At 47.0% G+C, this 20,188-nt stretch overlaps 1 protein-coding gene across 4 annotated transcripts in view; it reads left to right on the top strand.

The window, feature by feature from the left end:
* LOC137095366 (RNA polymerase II elongation factor ELL-like) overlaps window positions 1-20,188 on the top strand; it is a 106,531-nt gene that overhangs the window by 66,935 nt on the left and 19,408 nt on the right. For all 4 annotated transcript variants that reach the window (XM_067461963.1, XM_067461964.1, XM_067461962.1 and 1 more), the window contains 3 exons: window positions 5,828-5,879; window positions 8,157-8,328; window positions 10,399-10,443. In XM_067461963.1, coding sequence (XP_067318064.1) covers window positions 5,828-5,879; window positions 8,157-8,328; window positions 10,399-10,443 — 269 coding nt within the window. The remainder of the gene's footprint in view (window positions 1-5,827; window positions 5,880-8,156; window positions 8,329-10,398; window positions 10,444-20,188) is intronic.

Genomic DNA, 20,188 nt, shown 5'->3' with positions numbered 1-20,188 from the left:
TGCCTCCAGGCTTTTTAGGGGAGAGTCCTTCGATACTGTGAGCCTAAGTGGCCATCTAGTGGGCACTCACGGTACTGCACCAGCTCATCTTTCCTCACCGGTTAAAGAATCCGATATGGATTCAGGGCCATGGTAAGTAGCAGCACCACGTATCTACAATTTTTGGATACTGCCAAGACTCAGAGGTGTGGAAGGCCAACTATGCATGGATACAGAGCCCATACACATGGATGGCCAACTGAAAATTTATTGGAATGCTTCTGTGAACCGGCCTGAGCCCCTTTGAGGAGATGGTGGCAGGGTTCAAATAAAGGTATTATGTATCATCGTTCTGCTCGTATCATATAATGGGCTCCCTCTGGTTAAGGCTAGCAGCTGGACTTAGCCCGCTTGTTTTTCCCTTCTACTTAGGGAAGGCTTGCAGACAATATGGTCCTTTAATCATGACCACCCTTCTCCAATCCTAAATTTAGGATGGGAAGACTGTCTTCAAATGTATACATATGACTATATATCTTTTCTCTTATTCTGTCCATTGTTAAGAGGCATGATAGATCCAAACGCTATTGCTGCTGAGTATATTCTGTTTTATGCTATTAACAGCACTCTTCCTTCCTGTGATGTCACATGACATTGTTCCCAGGCTGTTGATTTTGCCCATGATATCTCAGTCTCCAGTACCCTGGAAAGTGTACAAGGGTATTGGAATAATGATATATTTACTCATCTCCTCTCTTACGATTGTTGTTTCTTAAGCTAGATATGCCATATCTTCAGCACTCAATCATTGGCTTCTTCTATTATGGTTTTTGCTGTCTTACCCTGATGTATTCTGTAAATGGATGCCACATTGGCCTGGCAGCTTGCCAAAGTAGTACCATACAGCATTCTTTACATTTCCAGTTTGATAGCATTGCCTGCCATGTCCTACCTCATGCGCAGAAGAAGAAGAATTGTTTAAATCTACAGACAATTCATTCACTGTTGCCCGTTTTTGCTCTGAAATTATTTAGCCGCTTGTGTTTCACTTGGGTTAGTGTATTCTTTCTCATGTTGGGCTTTTGAGCACTCCTTTGACAACCTCCTGTGCAGACCAGGTGGTTGGATCTGGGCTGTCAGCCTTTACCGCAGTCTGGTGGAGGTTAACCCCAGAGGCCTGGTGCTAAGGACTATCAGCTCATGTCACCTGCCTTCTCTACCTGTTGGGGAGAGACCCAGGCCTTGTTACTGACGGCTGATTGACCACTGGTATCAATTAGTGCACTTCTCTTGCACTTTCTTCAGCTACTTCTGACTGCCTAGAGGGAGGGTACCTAATATGCCATCCTGAACCTAAGAAACATCAGCTGATACATCCGTTTTTCCCAAGCCTTGGATGATATCACTTCTACTCTTCTTTCTCTGTCTCTAATGATGCTTCATTTGCCAAAACTGATTTGAGGGATGTTTGTCAGTAGGTTCCTTCCTTCACCATAGGGGACCAGTACTGTGTTTTATGCACGGCAGTTTGGTCTCATGACTGCTTTTCATGCTTTCCCTAAGTCACCTCAGTGACATTACAGCTACCTGTGTATTCATAGCTGACTACTGGCAACTAAATCGAAGCTTCTACTGCCTTCTCATATCTGGTCTATGTGGTTTTTCCTCATATGACTTTAACTACGACCGCAACACTTCATGCAGGGCCCTATTCTGGCCCATACATGCATGTTTTTCCCTTTGTTTTATTACCTCAGTTATGATCCTCACAACCACTTTGTTGGTCAGACCATCAAGCAACATCTGTGCAGTTTGTCCTTCGGACCATGGAATACCCCTAGAATTCTAACTGTGGATTCCTTCTTTTGGATTTGGGGATACACATTCGAAGGGCCTTGATGCCCAGGGGACCTGGCACAGGATGAAGGCCACCAGACAATTGAATTCCTTTGAAAAGCTACAAGGTGAACAGGGCGTGATGTTACTCGAACCATCGCTGTCGGGGCACATAGTCCAAGCCCTCACAGGTAACATCACCACCACATTCAGATAAGCAAGTAAGATGAAATACACTCTCTGCTTCTAATATTTACCTTTCATCTAAGGAACTGGTGTATCGACAGAAGGATCCACCTTGTGCTAGTATATCTTCCTGAAGCCATGAATACATTAGCCGACCACGTAGGCAGGGCATAATTCTCCCATTTCAGACCATGAGACAATCTGGAGATATATCTGGTCGTGCATCCCCTTTGTTCTGCGTGAGTCAGCCCCACAACCAAACATGAGGCCATTTAAGGGAGGCGTTCCTCTTTGCCTATTCCCTCCATTCCCTGTTGCATCTCTATTGGTTTTCTTCGCAGTTGGGTGGTGCCCAAATTGCGAGTGGATAATGTAGGTTGAATCCTCGTTGCGCTAGCCATGCTTCTTTCCTCCCTGAGATGCTCCAGGATGAGCGGATGCACCTCTCCAATCACCCAGATCTCCTCATGCCCCAGGAGGGTTGAGGTCCCCATTCCAAAGTACATCGTCTAGACTACAGTTTGAAGGATATGGCCGATCAGGGAGGATGAACCCATCTACCCTGGGCACGGCCACTGAGGACTATCTTAGAGACAGCCCAAAGAGCCTTCTAAGCTCTGTCACTTAAATTGGACCTGGTTTCAGCCTTTTGCCTTTCTAGTGAGTTTAATCTAGTTTTGACCTTGATTTTTTCTGATTCTGTTTCACAAGGAATTGGAGGCGACTGACCAAATAAACAACAAATTTGTTGTATCTACCCTTCCTCTTTCAGTGCTACATTGTGGCCATGGCCTGTTTTAAGAGGAAAATAGATTCTCCTGTCATGTTCTTGGACCTCTGTTAGTCAATTTCATTGAGAGCTGAGGAATAGGAATGTTCTGTTGCCCTTTTGGCCCTATCTTCGAGATTGGAGATAGTGCTTTCAATTTCAATTTGGGGTTCCTGACCTTACTGATATGTCCTATCTCATGGGAATGGCTTACTGGTATCATTGTTTTGCTGTGTCTTATGAAGGAGTTTTCCATGCTATCTTGGCATGTAATATGAGTGAACTTTGGGCAGATGAGTCCTATTACGATTTACTATGACAAGATCATGCCGCATATTGATGCGACTTTCTGCCCAAGATAGCCTTCCATTCCTAGTTTTCTCCAAGACGGTCCCTTTTGGTTCGGTCATTACACTCTGTGCCTTTTTATATAGTTCAACAGGACTCTTTTAAATGTCCTAGGCTGTGGCACCAGTGGCCTCCTGGTGCTCCTGCAAAATGGTCTTTGGATCATGTTGTGGTTTATCCAGCTTACCAGTTGAATGGTTGCAATTCACCTGGGTAGGTTCAGGATCACCCCGCTGGATCTGTGGTAACTTCCACTGCCCTTCTCAGGTTTTTTTTTTTTCTGAAGACCTCTGTTGAACAAATGCTTCACCTAGTCCATATGACTTCATGTTGCACAACAAAGTTGATGCCCACTGTTGTAAAGGTGTACCCTTTGGCAGGGCCATCTTTTTCTCTTCTGCGAAGGGTCATTCCACGAAGTCGTCATCCACTTCTATGGCTTTCATGAGGACTTGCAGCTGGACCCAGTTTGCCATGCTGCCACATGGTCCACGCAGCTTAGCTTTGTGTCCCACTACAAAGTGGACGTCTCCTCCAAGAGGGGTGTTTCATTTGGAAGGGCAGTCCTCTTCTCAGCGGTGGCAATACGCCCACCAGCCAGGGTTAATAGCTCGCTAGTCTACCATATGTGCGTATTCACAGTTGACTAAGACAGGAAATTATAGGTTGCTTACCTGTAACCGTAGTTTCCTGAGTAGTCACCTGTGAATTCGCACATCGCCGCCCGACCTCCCCTCAAGTGTCATGCCCTGGCTTCCTGCTGCTTTGCGGTGGAAGAGAACTGGTGGCTAGCCCCACCCATGGGCTATATATACTCGAGGGGGATGAAATGTCTATTTTATCTTCTAGAAGGTTCCAAAAGCTGTACTGCGCAGGTACAGAGATACCATATGTGCGAATTCACAGGTGACTACTCAGGAAACTACGGTTACAGGTAAGCAACCTATAAATTTGGAGTATGGAAGGGTCTTAATGGTTTCAGAGTTATCTAATCCTGAGGTATAAAGCTTCACAAGTTACAGTTTCAACAAATCTTAATATCACTTTAGGATGTTTTTTACTTCACCAACTAGTTCTTTAGTTGTTACACCTCTAATATGTTTCCTTATTTGACAGATCAACTAAGATCAGCCAATGCCCTTGTCTCCCTTCAGCTTCCTGCTGAAGTAAAGATTCCCAGTGGGATTTCTTCTCCTATTAGCACACAGCTAAACCACAAACCTAAATAAGTCCCCTTGACTTATTTACATCACTCAGGCTAAAAGCTTTCTTAGTTTGGTTCATCACACGTTTGAACCCCCTTCCCTTTAGCTCGATGACCAAAGGACTGAAGCCTCAAAATGTCTGCTTCTGGTAAGTGCAGTTGGCTCCACCCCTTTCTCCATGGCAACCTAACTCAGAGTGCTGAGCTTCCCCCTAGTTCCCCTCCCATCCCCTTAGTTCTGCCATTTCTAAATGGTTAACTCTTTATGTACATCCATAACTGTCTTTTACCTCCTGAACACATACATATAATAATAGTCAACCATCTAAGTATATATACATACAATCATATTTAACTATAGAGACACATTTAACTATAGAGACACATATACAAAACTACGCTTAAATTACAGTTAAAAATCAATTCTTCATCACAACTTCCTTCCCTCCTTCTCTTTCTCCCTATGTCCTTACTTCTCTTTTCCTTCCTCCTTCCCTTCCTCCCATCCTTCCTTTCCACTCTTTTGTCCTTCCTTCCTTCTTTCCTTCCTCCTTTCATCTCTCTTTCCTTTCTTCCTCCTCATCTACCTCCCTCCCTCCATCCCTTCCTTCCCTCCCTTTTTCTCCTTCCATTCTTTCCTTCCTTCCTTCCTTCCTTCCTTCCTTCCTTCCTTCCTTTTGTCTGTCCTTCTTCTCTCTTTCCTTCCTCCTTACCTCCCCTCCTTTCCTCCCTCTTTCTCCTTCCTTCCTTCCCTTTTGTCTTTTCTTCCTTTCCTCATACCTCCTTCCTTTCCTCTTTCTCCTTCCATCCCTTCCTTCCTTTCATCCTTCCTTCCATCACCGGGCAGCCAGTCCTCCTGGCAGAGAGTGCTAGCATGCCCCCCCCCCCCCCAAGTTATAAAGCTTGATCATGCCTTGTCTACCACCTTTCTTCTCTTCCTCCTCTCTTCTTCCTCTTTCTCCTATTCCTTTTTTCTTCCTCTTCCTCTTTTCTTCTTCCTTTTTCTCATCCTTTTCTTCATCCTCTTTCTTCTTCCTTCTCTTCTTTATTTTTTCCTATTGCCCTTTAGCCTTTTAATAATAACAACAACAACAACACTTTATTTATATCATGCCACTATCTCCCCAAAGAGACCTGAGGCAGCTCACAAAGGCGCTCCAAAGTGCCACTTATGCATTGTGTATAAAATACACAATGCATAAGCAATCTAAAAGTGCTGGAGTGAAGGAAATCACTAAGGCCTCGAGTGTCACCATTGAAATTCTAATCAAAGTCGAAGGCTTGTTTGAAAAGCCATGTTTTCAGATTAGACTGAAAAACTTGGAAAGTCGGGGCTAGCCTAATCTATCTAGGAAGTCATTCCAGAGCCAGGGGGCCACCACTGAGAAGACCCTCTCTCTCTCGTCCCCACCAACTGCTTTTGTGATGGAGGCAAGACCGAGAGAAGGATCCTGGTCTTCCCCTCCATCTCTTGACACCTCCATTTTGCCCTTTTTCTTTTCCAGGCTTGAACAGGATGTGCCACAGCTCTGCCTCGACAGGACCAGATTATTTGATGTGAGTTTCCCCACGTTAGAAGCAAGGGCGTTAGCAGGGCATGGGATAGAGCTGTTGGAATTCATTGGTTCATGGCGGTATCTCTGGAGCACTGAAAGAAAATTTGGTCCCTCTGCTATATGGATATCCTTTTGAATATTTAAATATAGCTCTTATGCCACTTCTAGGCTTCTCTTCTCCAAGACCTCGTAGCCGTTCCCTGCAAGACATGGTTTGTCAATCCTTGGCTGCCCCTCATTGGCTGCACTCCAGGTTATATCATGGAATCATAGAATCACAGGGGCCATCTAGTCCAACCCTCTTCTGCCATGTAGGAAAAACTCAGTCAAAGCACTCCAGACGGATGATATTATTATTATTATTATTATTATTATTATTATTATTATTAGAAACACAACAAGATGAGTCCACAGCAGACACTCTGCTGGCTTTTGAATTGGATTACACGTCGGACACTTCCCAAGTGTCTAGGACTGTGTGATGTATCGGCGAATAATGCGTGCAGATCCCATTAAGGTGGCCTTCTGCAGATGGTAATTTTGTCAGCACCAATTGTGTTTAAATGCACCACTGGGACCACCTTTACTGGTTTGTGCCAGTAAAGACTTTGCAGTTCGATTTTTAAATCCTCATATTGTGTCAGCTTTTCCAGTTGTTTCTCTGCAATTCTGCTGTCACCTGGGACATATTTTGTTTTTTTAACACGATTGTGAGGTCAGGAGTATTATGCTCCAAAACTCTGTCTGTCTGAATCCGGAAGTCCCAGAGGAGTTTGGTGTGTTCATTCTCTGTAACTTTTTCTGGCTTGTGATCCCACCAGTTCTTTGTCACAGGCAGATGGTATTTGTCGCACAAGTTCCAATAAATCATCTGAGCAATGGTGTTATGCCTCTGCGCGATCTTCTTGCAGCAGCTGAGGATTTGATCTATTGTTTCATCTGCTTCCTTGCAAAGAGTCTACATTTGGGATCTGTTGTCGACTTTTCAATTCTGGCTTTGATGGCATTGGTTCTAATGGCTTGTTCTTGGGCTGCCAGAATCAGACCCTCCGTCTCTTTTTTTCAGAGTATAGGAGTCTCATTATTATTATTATTATTATTATTGAATAATAATAACAACAATAATAATAACAATAATAATAAATAGAATTGGAAGAGACCACATGGGCCATCTAATCCAACCGCCTTCTGCCATGCAGGAAAAGCACAGTCAAAGCACCCCAGGCAGATGGCATCGGCATTATTATTATTATTATTATTATTATTATTATTATTATATCATAATAATAATAAACAGAATTGGAAGACCACATAGGCCATCTTAGTCCAACCACCTTCTGCCATGCAGGAAAAGCACAGTCAAAGCACTCCAGGCAGATGGCATTGGTATTATTATTATTAATATTATTATTATTATTATATACAATAATAATAATAATAATAATAATAATAATAATAATAATAATTTGAATTGGAAGAGACCACATGGGCCATCTGGTCCAACTGCCTTCTGCCATTCAGGAAAAGCACAGTCAAAGCACTCCAGGCAGATGGCATCGGTATTATTGTTATTATTATTAAATACAATAATAGTAATAATAATAATAATAATAATAATAATAATAAATAGAATTGGAAGAGACCACATGGGCCATCTGATACAACCCCCTTCTGCCATGCAGGAAAAGCACAGTCAAAGCACCCCAGGCATCGGTATTATTATTATTATTATTATTATTATTATATACAATAATAATAATAATAATAATAGAATTGGAAGAGACCAGATGGGCCATCTAGTCCAACCCCCTTCTGCCATGCAGGAAAAGCACAATCAAAACACCCCGACAGATGGCATCTGTATAATAATAATAATAATAATAGTAGTAGTAGTAATAATAATAATAATAATAATAATAATTTAAAAATAGAATTGAAAGAGACCAGATGGGCCATCTAGTCCAACCCCCTTCTTCCATGCAGGAAAAGAACAATCAAAGCACCCCTGACAGATAGCCTCAAACCCCCTTCTGCCATGCAGTGAAAGCACAATCAAAGCCCTCCCAACAGATGGCCATCCAGCCTTCCCTCTTGTCTGTCTCCTGCTTGAATTGCTTTGCCCAGAACTGGGTACAGGGCTATTATCCCAGGTGAGATCTCACCAAAGCAGAAGAGAACAGGGCTATGAATTCAATCTGGACACTATAGACTCATGGATGCTAGAATTACCTTGTCTCTCCTCATTTGGCCCTTTCCCTGTTTCTTCTTGCCCTGCCAGCAAATACACTGCCATCACCTCTCCGGAGCAGCGCCAGAGCTACAAGAACGACTTCAACGCCGAGTACAACGAGTACCGTGCCCTCCACACGCGCATTGAGCACATCACACACCACTTCATGCAGCTGGACGCACAGCTCAAGCAGCTTCCGTCGGGCACTGAGGAATACAGGGTGCGGCATAATTAAAATCAGGTTAAAGTGTGTGGTGTTTGTGTTCTTAAAAAAAGGGGGAAACGGAATAAGCTGCACTTTTGAGCCTCTAGGCTGGAAAAAATATCTAAAGATACCAGATGTGATTTAAAACACCTTGCGTATAACTTTTATTCAGCATTAAAAATCATACAGCAATTTGGTACCAAGGGAGCATTCATTCTCTCATTCATCCATCCTCATACTTTTTTATTTTATTTTATTTATTTACTAGCTTGTGTACCTGGCATTATATTATATGTTTTTTTATTATGATCATACATTATAATAATAATGAGCCCCTGGTGGCGCAGTGGGTTAAACCCCTGTGGCGACAGGACTGAAGATCGACAGGTTCATGCGGGTTCTATGTGCTAATGTGGTCCAGGTCCATTGTCAGTGGGGGTCACAGAGCTCTGACTAGATGCAGGGAGAACTACAACTGCTATCACTTTTATTTTCACTTTTATTATGAGTATAGATCAGTGTTTCCCTGGGGGTGGTTATAAGAGGGTTTCAGAGGGGTCGCCAAAGACATATTTTGCTGATGGTCTTAGGCAACCCTTTGGCAGAGAATGCTGAAGATCTCTCTGCCTGCCCTTCTCTTCCTTTTCGGAAACAGATGACGAATCCTCCCACCAAATGCCTTCCTCCTTCTGTGATTGGCCGGGCTCTCAGTTGGCTTCTCAGCCAAGGGGCGGGGTATTTCTGGGACTCCAAGCAGGGGGAGGGGAAAGTAGGTGTACTCGGTGCATTATAGCCTAATGCAAATGTGCAGACGAGGGAGAGCATGTAAGACTGGAGGGAGGCTCATGCCAGCGGATCCCTTCAAGGCATGGGGGTTCTGTGTGGGAAGTTTGGCCCGATTCTATCATTGGTGGGGTTCAGAATGCCCTTTGTAAGTGAACTATAAATCCCAACAACCGCAACTCTCAAATGTCAAGGTCTATTTTCCCCAAGCTCGACCAGTGTTCACATTTGGGAATATTGAGTGATTGTGCCAAGTTTGATCCAGACTATCATTGTTTGAGTCCACGGTGTTGTCTGGATGTAGGTGAACTGCAACTCCAAAACTCAAGGTCAATGCCCACCAAACCCTTCCAGTATTTTCTGTTGGTCACGGGAGTTCTTTTTGCTAAGCTTGGCCCAATTCCATCATTGGTAGAATTCAGAATGCTCTTTGTTTGTAAATGAACTATAAATCCCAGCAACTACAACTCCCAAATCCCACCAGTATTCCAATTTGTGCCAAATTTGGTCCAATGAATGCAAATACATCCTGTATATCAGATATTCACATTACATTTTGTAACAGTAGCAAAATAACAGTTAGGAAGTCATAACAAAAATAATTTTATGGTTGGGGGTCACCACAACATGAGGAAGTGCATTAAGGGGTCCTGGCATTAGGAAGGTTGAGAAACACTAATATATAGATTATTATAGCTGAAATCTGGCATCCAGCACTCAAAGCATTCCTAGGCATTTCTTGGCCAGGTTATTATTACTACTACTACTACTACTACTACTATTGGTTTGCTGTGAGTTTTTCGGGCTGTATAGCCATGTTCCAGAAGCATTCTCTCCTGACGTTTCACCTGCATTTATGACAGACTTCCTTAGAGGTTGTGAGCTCTGAGGATGCCTGCCATAGATGCAGGTGAAAGATCAGGAGAGAATGCTTCTGAACCATAGCCATACAGCCTGAAAATCTTATAGCAAACCAGTGATTCTGGCCACGAAAGCCTTCGGCAATATATTGTTGTTATTATTATTATTATTATTATTATTATTATTTATATCCCAATTTTTCTCTCTACAAAGCAGACTCAAAGTGGCTTACATTAAAAGCATTTCAGTGCCATTTTAGGAATGCAAATCTACAAATACTAAAACATAAAAAAATATAATAATTAGTATTAAAAATAAGTCAGTCAAAAACCATTGAAACATGAGGTTGAGAGAGAGTGACAAGTCTCGAACCATCAGAAATGCTACAATTCCACAGACTTCTTGCCATGTTTTGTGCCAATTGTTGTTGTTCTTTTGCAGACGATCCATGACCAGATCGTGCAGGAATACTGGAAAATCAAAAAAGTGAGTCGGTGGGTCTTGGACACAGGGTGGGCTGCAAGGGTTGGGGAGTCTTGGCGAACAGTACCTTTCATAGAATCACAGCATTGGAAGAGACTCCATGGGCCAACTAGTCCAACCACAATCTGCCATGCAGGAAGAACACAAGGCACCCCCAACAGATAGCCATCCAACCTCTGTTTCAAAGCCTCTAAGGAAGGAGCTTCCACCAGGCTCCAAGGCAGTGAGTTCCAACTAACTTTTCTCACAATCAGGAAGTCCTTCATAATGTTTGGTAGAATCTAATTTCCTGTCATTTGAATGCATTCCTCCGAGTCCTAGTTTCCAGGACAACAGAAAACAAGACTGCTCCTTCTTTCTCAGGACGCTGTTTCACATATTTATACATGGCACTCATGTTTTCCTGTTGTAGTCACTGTGAATCGTACATTTGATATCCTTGCGCTTGCGCAATACAACTTTTCGGAACCTTCTAGAAGTAAAAAACACTTTCAGCCCTCAGCTAGGCCTGCCCCCCCCCCCTCCCGAGTATATATAGTCCGGAGGCGGGACTAGCCGTCAGTTCTCTTATTCCGCTCGCGCGTGAAACAACTAGAGAACCTTCTGTGCTTTATCGATCTAATTCATTGATTCAACTCATCGGATTATCTGATTTTCGACCTGGACTGTCTTTGACGATTCTTTGCTAGCCCTCTTGACTCGACGACCCGGACTGTATTTGAGGTATTCGACTTTGGACTGGATTTGACAACTTCCTTCTAATATGGCTACCACTTCATTCAAAAAGTGCTCCAAGTGCCCCAACATCCTCCCGGACACGGACGGGCACTCCCTTTGCCTCACCTGCTTGGGGGAGGCTCACTTGACGCAGTCTTGCGCCATATGCCTTTCGTTTACACCGCAGACTAGGAAAAATCGAGTCTCCAGGCTTCGGGCTGCACTTTACGAGAGGGCCCTCCTCCCCCCTGCCACCCCAGGACAACTCATGGAGTGCTCGGCCTTGCCCTTCTCGGCCTCTTCCATGGGCCCGGCCAAGAAGAAGACCAAAAAAACTAAAAATTGCGAGCCGCAAGATGGCCGTCAGGCCTCCTCGCAAAAGAAAACTCTTGGAGAAAGAGCGGGAAAAGCTCCTGGCAGCCATCGCACTGAGGCTTCCCTTGGGCCTCCTAGCGCTCAGGCCGAGACAATACTGCCCCTGCAGGCAGATAATGCGGCGCCACCCGCCCCTTCGACTTCCACCCCGCTACCGGCGAACCCGCCCGCCATGGGCCCGACCTGCCTGATGTCGCCCTCTGCGGCGCTGCCTCTCTTCTCGCTGCCTCCCCTGCAGCGGGTCCAGGATTCGCCGAGGCCGACGATCGCCATGATGGCGGCATCCCTGCCGATGCTCCCTTCGCCGATGCCAATGCATCCCTCGCCGAGGCCGATCCTCCCACCCGAGAGCGCATGCGCGCCCCCTCCTCCGTCTGGGGGCGGGGACGCGGAAGCCGGTGCGGTCGACAATGCGCCGCAAGAGGGAGCCGGCCGCGAAGGAGTATCTTCCCATCCCGATACCAGCTTCACCGGCGCAGCCCTGGCCTCAACGGCCCCTTGATCGGCGCAACAGGAGGCAGAGGCGCTCGAGATCTCCGTCCCGAGCAAGCAGAAGATCTCACCGCCGTTGACGCCGCTCGCGATCGAGGCGCTCCCGGTCCCCTTTCCTCCTCCTCCTCCTCCTCTTCATCCTCCGGATGGAGCAGGCGTTCCAGGACGACAAGATCTTCTCGGTGGCGCCGTGTGCCCATGGCGCCCCCTCCCTGCCCGGGCTTTTGGCAGATGGGCCCTTCGGGCCAGATGCTGTTCATACAGGCCCCGCTTCCGCCTATGCCTTTGCCTGCCCTTCCAGGGACATCGACAGCGGGGGCCATGGCTGCTCCGCCTGCCTACCCCCCAACATTGATTGACAGGCCTTCTACATCCTCTTACAATGCCTCAGGAGGGATGCCCTTGTGTGCCCCTCCATGTGGAGTCAACTCTACTGATATGAACGTGGCCAACTCTGCCTCTGTGCCGACCTCAGGCCATCCCTCAGTGACTCAGACTGCCTGTGCCCAAAGCAATCCGGGAGACAACCCCACCATTATGGCTACCTCCAACCTTCAATTGCAAGGTGACTCTACTCCTATGGGACAGTCTGTTGTTCTTTTACCCGAAGTTTCTGCGCAGGGCCCTGCGGGGGGGGGGGGGGGGGGGGTAGCTCTGATTCTGATCAGGAGACCCCTGAGTCTCTCCAACAAGGAGAGGGTGAGAACACCACGTTCATCCACCCCGCTGACATGAATAAATTTGCGGCATTAATCAACAGGATGATCAAAGCTTTAGACATCCCAGCACCCAAACCCCCTGAACACGTGGAGGACCCCATGTTTCCTTCAGAGGAGCAGGTGGTAACCCCGGCCTCCCCATTACCTGTGCTGCCCTACCTTTTAAAATTAGCTAGGGTGTCTGACATGTCCCCTCCCCTGGTCCCTGCGATTCCACGCCGCCTAGACTTACTGTATAAAATTGACGTGTCATCTGTAAAATGGGTCGCGGCACCCCCCAAGCCAAACACCGTGGTGGCGGAGGTGGCTAAGACCAAACGATCCAAAAACTCCCTGACTGCCCCCCCCCCCGATAGAGAGGGCAGAAAAATCGACACTCTTGGAAGGAAAGCCCATTTTGCGGCTGGGCTATTCATGAGAATGGCCCACTATGCCACCTACGCCAGTGGATACCAGACCTTCCTTTGGGGAAAGATCTTACCATACATTGAGATGCTGCCCCCCGACCAGCAGCGATTCCCCAGGGTGCTGCAGGCGGAGGCATTGGTCCTGTCCAAAATGCAGAAAGACTTCGCCAAGCATTTGGCTGAAGCTTCTGGCAACCTTTTCTCCACCGCGACCTCTATTAGGAGGCACGCATGGTTGGCGCGGCCAACTTATCTGAGGAGGGGAAGGCCCTTGCAGAGGACCTTCCTTTTCATGAGGAGGGCCTCTTCAACCCCCAGACAGACGAAAAGCTAAAGCAGAAGCAGGATGTGAGGCAGGCAGCGGGTAAATTTGGCTACGCGTGGCAACCATATCCCCAACAACGCCAAAGGTGGAGCCTCCCCTCTCCTGGCTTCCGTAGAAATTACGGTAATTCCTATGGAGGCCCCTTTAGGAATAGAAACAACAACTCCTCAAGATTCCAGGGTGGGCGTAGGAGCCCATATTTCCCAAAACCCCGCAACCAGGCCTTTGGGAATAAATCCAAGACCCAGGGGGGGCCAAAGAAGCGTCTTTGACGCACTTACCTCGAGTTCTATTCAGGAAGCACCTGTCGCGTCGCTGCCTGTTGCAGCTAGTTCAATTCCTGTTGTTGAAAGCTGTGCTCCTGTGATCCCTCACCAATTCGGGGTCAGGCTCTCTGGTTTCTACCAGGCTTGGTTCGGTATCACCACCGATAGATGGGTCCTTTCAATTGTTGCCCAGGGTTATGTGCTTGAGTTCTATGACCAACCAAGGGTGGGCCACATCCGACGCACGTTACCGTCGGGGCCCTTATTGGATGAAGTTGAGATGTTGCTAAATAAAGGGGCTATATCCCTATTGGATCCTTCCATGTTTCCTTATTGTTTTTTCTCTCGTTACTTTCTGGTTCATAAACGAGGTGGCGGTTTGCGTCCTATCCTCAACCTCCGACACCTTAACAAGTACATTCGGCCGAAGAAGTTTAGGATGGTCACCCTCTCCTCCATTCTACCACTATTGGCGAAGGACGTGTGGTTCGCCACGATTGATCTAAAAGATGCATACTTTCATTTGTCAATCGCCCACCATCACCACAGGTTCCTCGCCTTCATGGTGGGTAACCGGGCGTATTGTTTCAACGTCCTCCCGTTTGGGTTATCCTCGGCCCCCCGGGTATTCACGAAATGTATGTCCATAGTAGCAGCCTACTTGCGCACAAGAGGAGTGACGGTGTACCCTTATATTGACGATTGGCTGATCGTTTCGAGGTCACTGGACCAACTTCAAACCCAAATAACTTTTGTTCTGTCCCTTTTCCAGTCTCTCGGGCTCGTGGTGAACCTCGACAAGTTGTCCCTGCTCCCTTCTCAGAGAATCTGCTTCATTGGTGCGCTGCTAGACTCTGTCTCTCAGAGAGCCTTCCTCCCGGCAGACCGTCTCGCCAACCTGAGGGAACTGGTGCTGGGGATCATGGCCGCCCCCTCGGTGATGGCCAAGCAGGTGCAGGTCCTTCTGGGGCACATGGCATCCACGACGGCTGTGACACCATATGCCAGACTACATATGCAACCCCTCCAGTCGTGGTTTGTCTCAACGTTCAACCCCATTATGGACAACTCTTCTGCCCGGCTCATAATTCCTGCGGATGTTCGCCGTTCCCTCCGATGCTGGCAGGATGCGCGATGGGTGGGAGCAGGACTGCCTTTTCATCCCCCTTCACCTACCCGGGTGATCACTACGGATTCTTCCCTTATGGGTTGGGGGGCTCATTCACAAGGTCTTGTTGCTCAAGGCATGTGGGTAGGAGAAGAAAACACCTTTCACATAAATCTGCTAGAGTTGCTCGCAGTGCAAAGGGCCCTCATGTCATTCAAAAGGGTCAGAAGAGGCCAGGTAGTACACGTACTCACCGACAACACCACGGTGATGTACTACCTCAACAAACAAGGAGGCACTCACTCTCTTCCCCTGCTGAAATTAACCATTCAAATTTGGGACTGGTGTCTGGATCAGGGCATACATCTCCTGGTGACGCACCTCCCTGGGGAGCAGAATCTCTTGGCGGACTCCCTCAGCAGGAGTCCGCTGACACACCACGAATGGTTGCTCAACCAGTGGGAGACTCTGCGGCTGTTTCAAGCATGGGGCACCCCACAGGTGGACCTGTTTGCGACCCGGGCCAACAAGAAGTGCGCCCTGTTTTGTGCTCGGGCTCGAGCCTCTGCGGAGATAGGCTGCCTGGGGGACGCCTTCCTACAAGACTGGTCGGCCCACCATTCGTACGCCTTCCCGCCCTTCCCTCTGCTTCTGAGGGTAGTAGCCAAGATCCAAAGAGAGGGCGCACGGTGCATTTTGATAACACCTTGTTGGCCGTGACAACCTTGGTTTTCCCCTCTGCAAGTGATGGCGAAAGGGGTGTTTGTTCGACTCCCAGACAGACCAGACCTGCTAACGTCACAGGGGGATCGGGTCCTGTACCCGGAGGTCCACAAATTGAAACTAACGGCTTGGAAAATTGACCAACCTCGTTAACCCCCTTCCACTCCCTATCCTCTCCTGTGTTAGCAATCATTGAAGCTGCACACAGACCCTCGACGAGACGTTCTTATTTGTACAAGTGGTCTAAGTTCAGCTCATTCGCTCGCCTGCAGGGACTTGACCCAGTTACTGTTCCCATTCCTATTGTTCTGGACTTTTTGGTGTCTCTCTCGGACCAGGGGTTATCATGTTCTTCACTTAAGTGCTATTTAGCCACCATTTCCTGGTTCAGGCGGAAGGCGGGGTTGCCATCTTGCTTCGCTGATCCGCTAGTTAAAACGTTTTTGAGAGGTTTTGCTAACACGAGGCCCTCAGTGGCCCCTATTGCCCCTGCGTGGAGTCTAGAGTTGGTGTTGTCCTGTCTTTGAGCCCTTAGCTAGAATCGATCTTTCCTTTTTATCATGGAAAACGGCCTTCCTGGTGGCGATTACATCGGCTAGGCGCTCCAGCGAGCTCTGTGCCCTACGGGTGGACCCCCCTTATCTCAAGTTTCACAGGGATAGGGCAGTTTTACGAACCGATTTGGCCTTCCTTCCTAAAGTTTCTTCTCGATTCCACATGTCACAAGAGATAGTCTTGCCTGGTTTTTATCAGAACCCGTCTACAACGACTGAGCATTCCCTGCACTCATTAGATGTGCGTAGGGCTCTCGCTTTTTATGTGGACAGGACGGCATCAATAAGAAAATCTCCCAGATTGTTCATTAAATATCGGAAAGACACTCTGGGTTTCCCTGTCTCATCTCAGAGGTTTTCCTCTTGGATAGTTTCCGCTATACGCTTGTGTTATCGTTTGGCAGGCAAAGATTTACCAACACAGGTCAGAGGCCACTCCACTAGGTCTGTGGCCACGTCGATGGCCTTCCTAAAGGGAGTTTTGCTTGAGGCCCTTTGCCGGGCCGCTATTTGGACATCCCCGTTGACATTTGTGTCACATTATAAGGTGGATGCAGTTTCTGATAGAGAGATGGAATTTGGTAGAGCTGTGCTTTCTTCAGCAATGGCATGATCCCGCCGGCCGATGTTATAGCTCGCCAATCTATCAAATGTACGATTCACAGTGACTACGACAGGAAATTATAAGTTGCTTACCTGTAACTGTAGTTTCCTGAGTAGTCACCTGTGAATTCGTACATGCCCGCCCTTCCTCCCCTCGAGTATCATGCCTTGCCGTCTAGCTGTTTTTTGCGGCTAGGAGAACTGACGGCTAGTCCCGCCTCCGGACTATATATACTCGAGAGGGGGGGGGGGGCGGGCCTAGCTGAGGACTGAAAGTGTTTTTTACTTCTAGAAGGTTCCGAAAAGTTGTATTGCGCAAGGATATCAAATGTACGAATTCACAGGTGACTACTCAGGAAACTACAGTTACAGGTAAGCAACTTATAACTCTGCCTTCTCTTCTGCAGGATAAACAGACCCTGGTCTTGTAAGACACTCCTTATTGGGAGTATTCATGGTCTCCAGACCTTGGATCATTTTTGTTTCTCTTTCCCTGGACACCTTCCAGATTAGAGTCAATATCTCTTTTAAATTGTGTTGCCCAGAATTGGACACAGCGATATTCCAGGTAAAGCAATCTAATCAAAGCAAAATAGAGAGACACCATGACTTCTCTCAGTCTAGATACTACACTCCTTTGGATGCAGCCCAAAATCCCTTTCGCTTTTTTGAGCTGCTACACTACGCTGTTGGCTCATGTTCTCCACTAAGACTCCAAGGTCTTTCGCACATGAATCTCTGTTGTCGAGCCAGGCATCACTCATTCTGGATCTTAGTATTTCATTTTTTTCTGTTTAAGTGTCGTATCTTACATTTATCCTTGTTGACATTCATTGTGTAACTTTGGGCCCTTTAATATATACTAGCTTGGGCACCCAGCATTGCCCGGGTTATTTAAAAAAGTTTTTTAATTGTACAAAATGCACAAGGCTGTGGGTGAACTACAACTCCCATCATGCCAAGTTGACCTCCCGAAACTCCCATCAGTGCTTAAAGTTTCTTATGTTGGACAAGTTTCCTCTAGATGCCTCATCACTGGGGTTCAGTGTGCCCCCTGGCTGCAGGGTAAACTACAGCTCCCACTATGGTGAGTTAGTCTCCAGTAGGTTGAGTTAGTCATGGGGGTTCTGTGTGACAAGTTAGTTCCAGGTCCATCATTGGTGGAGTTGAGTGGTCCAAGATTGTAGGTAAACTACAACTACAAGCCCTAAACGGTTTGGGACCTGCCTACCTGCGTGACCGCATCTCCGTTTACGAACCCGCATGCTCCCTCCGATCATCTGGAGAGGCCCTGCTCTCAATCCCACCTGCGTTGCAGGCGTGTTTGTTGGGGACGAGGGACAGGGCCTTCTCTGTGGTAGCCTCCCAACTCCGGAACTCTCTCCCCAAGGACATTAGACAAGCCCTAACGTTGGCTGTCTTTAGAAAGCGCTTGAAGACCTGGCTGTTCCAGTGTGCCATTCCTGAATAGGAAACTTCTGGTTTCAAGTCCCAAATGCATCTTGCTAGAGATTCAGGATTATCTGCACATTGTACCTACCCAAATACCCCTACATATTACCTGTCACAACAGCACTTTTAAAACTTTGTCCATTACATTTGGCCCGGCCTTTGGTTTTAAATTGTGTCACGGTGTCATTGTTTTATTGTTTTGCTTGATGTTTTATTATTTCCTTATGAGTTTATTGTGTATTGTATGTTGTCGTTGTCGGCGGCCTTGGCCTTTGTAAGCCGCATCGAGTCCTTCGGGAGATTTTGCGGGGTATAAATAAAGTTAATAATAATAATAATAATAATAATAATAACAACTATACATCCCAGTACTCACAATTCCTATAAATCATGGTGAATTCTCCCCAAACCTCTCTAGTATGCTCAGTTGCTGATCAATTCCTCTGTTTGCTGTGTGCCATACAAAAGAATAGGAAAGGGTTAAGGGAGAGGCAGTGTTAATTCCACACCAATGGAGAAAGAAACACTGGAATGTCTGTGGTGGAGGAAAAATAGAAAATCTAGGAGGAAATTGTCCCTGTATGGAAGCCTTTACTTGGGTGATGGGCAGTGTTGTGTTTCTGGAGGACATTGGCAGGGCTCTTGGACATGTTTACGGCAATCACTATAATCTGCAATGTCCCTGTTAGTTCTGCTGGACCTCTCAGTGGCCTTCGATACCGTCGACTATGGTATCCTTCTGGAACGCCTCATAGATATGGGACTTGGGGGTACTGCGCTGCAGTGGCTCCAGTCCTTTCTTGAGGGACGGTCCCAGAAGGTGTTACTGGGTGACACCTGTTTGGCCCCACAACCGTTGTTGTGTGGTGTCCCACAGGGTTCAATTCTGTCCCCGATGTTGTTTAACATCTACATGAAGCCACTGGGGGAGATCATCCGGAGTTTCGGAATGAGGTGTTATCTCTATGCAGATGATGTCCAAATCTGTCACTCCTTCTCATCTGACACCAAGGAGGCTGTCCAAACCTTGAACCGGTGTTTGGCCGCTGTGTCGGACTGGATGAGAGCTAGCAAATTGAAATTGAATCCAGGCAAGACAGAGGTCTTACTGGTCCGTCGTAAGGCCGAACAGGGCATAGGGTTACAGCCTGTGTTAGATGGGGTTACACTCCCCCTGAAGACACAGGTTCGCAGCTTGGGAATAATCCTGGACTCATCGCTGAGCCTGAAACCCCAGGTCTCAGCAGTGGCCGGGAGAGCTTTTGCACAATTAAAACCTGTGCACCAGTTGCGCCCATACCTTGGGAAGTCGGATCTAGCCACAGTGGTCCACGGTCTTGTTACATCCCAAATAGATTACTGCAACGCACTCTACGTGGGGTTGCCTTTGAAGACTGTTCGGAAACTGCAATTAGTCCAGTGGGCGGCAACCAGATTACTCACCGGAGCGTCATACCGGGAGCATACCACCCGTCTGTTATGTCAGCTCCACTGGCTGCCGATCCAGTTCCGAGCACAATTCAAAGTGCTGGTTTTGACCTACAAAACCCTATACGGCTCTGGCCCAGCGTATCTGTCCGAACGCATCTGATCTATGTCACACCTCGGAGTTTAAGATCTGGGGAGGCCCTGCTCTCGACCCCATCTCTATCACAAGTGAGATTGGTGGTGACGAGGAGCAGGGCCTTCTCGGCAGTGGCCCCCCACCTGTGGAATTCACTCCCCGGGGAAATTGGGTCATCGACATCCCTCCTCTCCTTCAGAAGGAAATTAAAAACATGGTTGTGGGAACAGGCTTTCGGGCAATCTGGCAATTAGACAAGGACAATGATGACTAGACAATATGGAATAAATTTATGGACTCTGAGATGGTGAACGCTGAGTACTGACTGGTTTTATTGATTTTGTTGTATAAAGTGACTGTTCAATTGTTATAATTGCTATATACTTGTTTTATCCATTGTTTATGTTTATGTTGGCATCGAATTGTGCCTTTTGTAAGCCACC

The sequence above is a fragment of the Anolis sagrei genome, chromosome Y (genome assembly GCF_037176765.1).
Source record: "Anolis sagrei isolate rAnoSag1 chromosome Y, rAnoSag1.mat, whole genome shotgun sequence".
In the NCBI taxonomy this organism is placed as follows: Eukaryota; Metazoa; Chordata; class Lepidosauria; order Squamata; family Dactyloidae; genus Anolis; species Anolis sagrei.
Note: the sequence above shows the minus strand (reverse complement) of the source record. Positions and strands in the feature narration are given on the sequence as shown.